Below are 3,862 nucleotides of genomic sequence, written 5' to 3'. Positions count from 1 at the left end.
CTATTATTATTGTTATTATTATTATTACTATTATTATTTTGATTATTATGATTATGATTATTATTACTATTAATATTACTACTATTATTATTATTATTACTATGATTATTATTATTATTATTACTGTTATTATTATTATTATTATTATTATATACATGGTGCCTTTGTGCTCACCTGACATCCACTGCCTTGTTGAACTCGTGGTCAAACACGTCAAAAGCATCGCTAATCTTCTTGTGGACTTCAGACACGACGGTCTCTGCCAAGATACACACAGAACAAGATACACACAGAAACAAGACACAGAAACAAGCGTCAGTGGAGCAATCGCGTTCAGATAGATAATAATATAATAACTTTCATTTGTATAGCACTCTTCCTGCAAATGTTGCAGCTCAAAGTGCTTTAATCATTATATAATCATCATTTAATTATTTAATAATTTAAAGGCAATATTAAAAAGATGGGTTTTTAGTCTTGACTTGAACATAATGTGCTGAGGTTGCATCCCTAATGTAAACTGGCAGTGAGACACAATCTGGAGCATAAAATAAGAATGCAGCCTCACCAAATCTCTTCTTTTGTACATGTGGTACACAGAGAAAACCAGCGTCAGAAGACCTGAGAGCTCTATTGGGCTGATATGCTAGCAGAAGACCTGAGAGCTCTATTGGGCTGATATGCTAGCAAAAGACCTGATAGCTCTATTGGGCTGATATGCTAGCAAAAGGTCTGAACATATTCTGGTGCTATGCCAGTGAGCGCTTTATAAACAAGCAGAAGGATCTTAAAATGTATTCTGAACTTAACAGGAAGCCAGTGTAGAGTCTCTAACAGAGGAGTTATATGAGCTCGTCTGCCTGTTTTGATAGCTGCATCCCTGCACTGACGTGGTTTATTCAAGCTGTTGTTGATTAGTTGATCTTTGCATTACTGTTTCGACTTCCATGGATGTATGCTACTATCTTCCATGGCTGTATGCTACTATATTCCATGGCTGTATGCTACTATTTTCCATGGCTGTATGCTACTATCTTCACCTATGCTACTGTATGCTACTATCTTCACTATCACCAACCTCTACCTCCTGAGCCACAGCCTCTACCTCCTGAGCCACAGCCTCTACCTCCACCTCCACCAGCCTCTACCTCTTGAGCCACAGCCTCTACCTCCACCCTCTCTACCTCCTGAGCCACAGCCTCTACCTCCTGAGCCACAGCCTCTACCTCCACCTCTACCAGCCTCTACCTCCTGAGCCACAGCCTCTACCTCCACCCTCTCTACCTCCTGAGCCACAGCCTATACCTCCACCATCCTCTACCTCCACCAGCCTCTACCTCCACCATCCTCTACCTCCACTAGCCTCTACCTCCACCAGCCTCTACCTCCACCAGCCTCTACCTCCACCAGCCTCTACCTCCACCATCCTCTACCTGCACCAGCCTCTACCTCCACCAGCCTCTACCTCCACCAGCCTCTACCTCCACCAGCCTCTACCTCCACCAGCCTCTACCTGCACCAGCCTCTACCTCCACCAACCTCTACCTGCACCAGCCTCTACCTCCACCAGCCTCTACCTGCACCAGCCTCTACCTCCACCAGCCTCTACCTCCACCATCCTCTACCCCCACTAGCCTCTACCTCCTGAGACACAGCCTCTACCTCCACTAGCCTCTACCTCCTGAGACACAGCCTCTACCTCCTGAGACACGCCTCTACCTCCACCAGCCTCTACCTCCACCAACCTCTACCTGCACCAGCCTCTACCTCCACCAGCCTCTACCTCCACCATCCTCTACCCCCACTAGCCTCTACCTCCTGAGACACAGCCTCTACCTCCACTAGCCTCTACCTCCTGAGACACAGCCTCTACCTCCTGAGACACAGCCTCTACCTCCACCATCCTCTACCTCCACCAGCCTCTACCTGCACCATCCTCTACCTCCACTAGCCTCTACCTCCACCAGCCTCTACCTCCACCATCCTCTACCTCCACTAGCCTCTACCTCCTGAGACACAGCCTCTACCTCCACCATCCTCTACCTCCACCAGCCTCTACCTCCACCAGCCTCTACCTCCACCATCCTCTACCTCCACCATCCTCTACCTCCACCAGCCTCTACCTCCACTAGCCTCTACCTGCACCAGCCTCTGAGCCACAGCCGCCCCAGTATAGAGTCAAAATAAGACAATTGCATAATTGCAATACCAATACTTAAGACCCAGAGGGAACTGTATCAGTAGAGTCTAGACATACAAGAATCCTGCCAACAGTTTATAGATCTCTTGAAAGCCAATGTCTTAAGGATGTCTCCCAAAAGTAAACAAGACACATTAATTAGGCTATTTCAAGACCTTTAAACACATGGAACTGCTGTATTGTAGGAGGACAGGCTTATACACTCCCTACCCCCCTGCCTTTCAACACGGTGTCATTCTGCTGACTTTCTAATGAAACTTCAGTTCCCATCATCAGTTCAATTACTCAAATAAAAAATCTGAGGGAAAATGGTAAATCCTTGGCGTACACCTCTTAAAACTGGACTGAAGTGGAAGTTGAGAGTAAACAAGTCTTACTAAATGACAAAAACGTAAATGTAAATGTGAATGTAAACTTACCTGCAGTTTCCTTGTCTGTCATGTTTACCGTTGCTTGGTGACCGAATTCTGTTTCTTCTTCTTCTGTTGGATTTAACGGCAGCTTGCATCCTTAGCGTCGCACTACTGCCATCTACTGGATTTATCCAACTCCTACATTTAATTGTCCAGCTCGTCAAAGTCTCCCTATCATTCATTTGCTTGCATTTACGGTACTTGAAGAGCTTAGTTTCGGTATTGCTACATGGATAAAACCATAACAATTATTTATAGATATAGATATGACAGATGGAAGCCTACACAAATACTACTCAACGCTTTAATAGCAGTGTGTTCTCTACCCCAGTGAGTTTACTAACATCATTACGGTAGGGGTATATTTACTACCATCATTACGGTAGGGGTATATTTACTAACATCATTACGGTAGGGGTATATTTACTAACATCATTACGGTAGGGGTATATTTACTAACATCATTACGGTAGGGGTATATTTACTAACATCATTACGGTAGGAGCATATTTACTAACATCATTACGGTAGGGGTATATTTACTAACATCATTACGGTAGCTGTATATTTACTAACATAATTACGGTAGGGGTATATTTACTAACATAATTACGGTAGGGGTATATTTACTAACACCATTACGGTAGCGGTATATTTACTAACATCATTACAGTAGCGGTATATTTACTAACATCATTACGGTAAGGGTATATTTACTAACATCATTACGGTAGCGGTATATTTACTAACATCATTACGGTAGGGGTATATTTACTAACATCATTACGGTAGGGGTATATTTACTAACATCATTACGGTAGCGGTATATTTACTAACATCATTACAGTAGCGGTATATTTACTAACATCATTACGGTAGGGGTATATTTACTAACATCATTACGGTAGGGGTATATTTACTAACATCATTACGGTAGCGGTATATTTACTAACATAATTACGGTAGCGGTATATTTACTAACATCATTACGGTAGGGGTATATTTACTAACATCATTACGGTAGGGGTATATAACACCAGCTGGCCGCTGAAGGCGCAGATGTCTGTCGGGGGATGCGCAGTGAGGGTGCAGGCTTGGCGCAGTGGCAATCCTAGCGACTCATAGGCCATCGGAGGAGCTTTTGTCTTCGTGTTTTTTAAAATAGAGAAGCACTATCATCCGTTTATATATATATTAATATATACAATTGTGTCGATATTTATTGAATATACTAGCTGAGACAGACACA

The 3,862-nt window shown here is 43.3% G+C and overlaps 1 protein-coding gene across 1 annotated transcript in view; it reads right to left on the bottom strand.

Annotated features, from left to right (window-relative positions):
• drc8 (dynein regulatory complex subunit 8) overlaps positions 1 to 2,641 on the bottom strand; it is a gene marked incomplete at both ends in the record, with an annotated part of 10,820 nt that extends 8,179 nt beyond the window's left edge. Inside the window, 2 exons of the mRNA XM_080527559.1 lie at positions 175 to 259; positions 2,620 to 2,641. Coding sequence (XP_080383685.1) covers positions 175 to 259; positions 2,620 to 2,641 — 107 coding nt within the window. The remainder of the gene's footprint in view (positions 1 to 174; positions 260 to 2,619) is intronic.
• Between the last annotated feature and the right edge of the window lie 1,221 nt (positions 2,642 to 3,862).

Source organism: Nansenia antarctica (assembly GCF_963989245.1).
Source record: "Nansenia antarctica genome assembly, chromosome: 3".
In the NCBI taxonomy this organism is placed as follows: Eukaryota; Metazoa; Chordata; class Actinopteri; order Argentiniformes; family Microstomatidae; genus Nansenia; species Nansenia antarctica.
The sequence above is the reverse complement of the archived record's forward strand: the minus strand, read 5'-3'. Positions and strand labels throughout refer to the sequence as shown.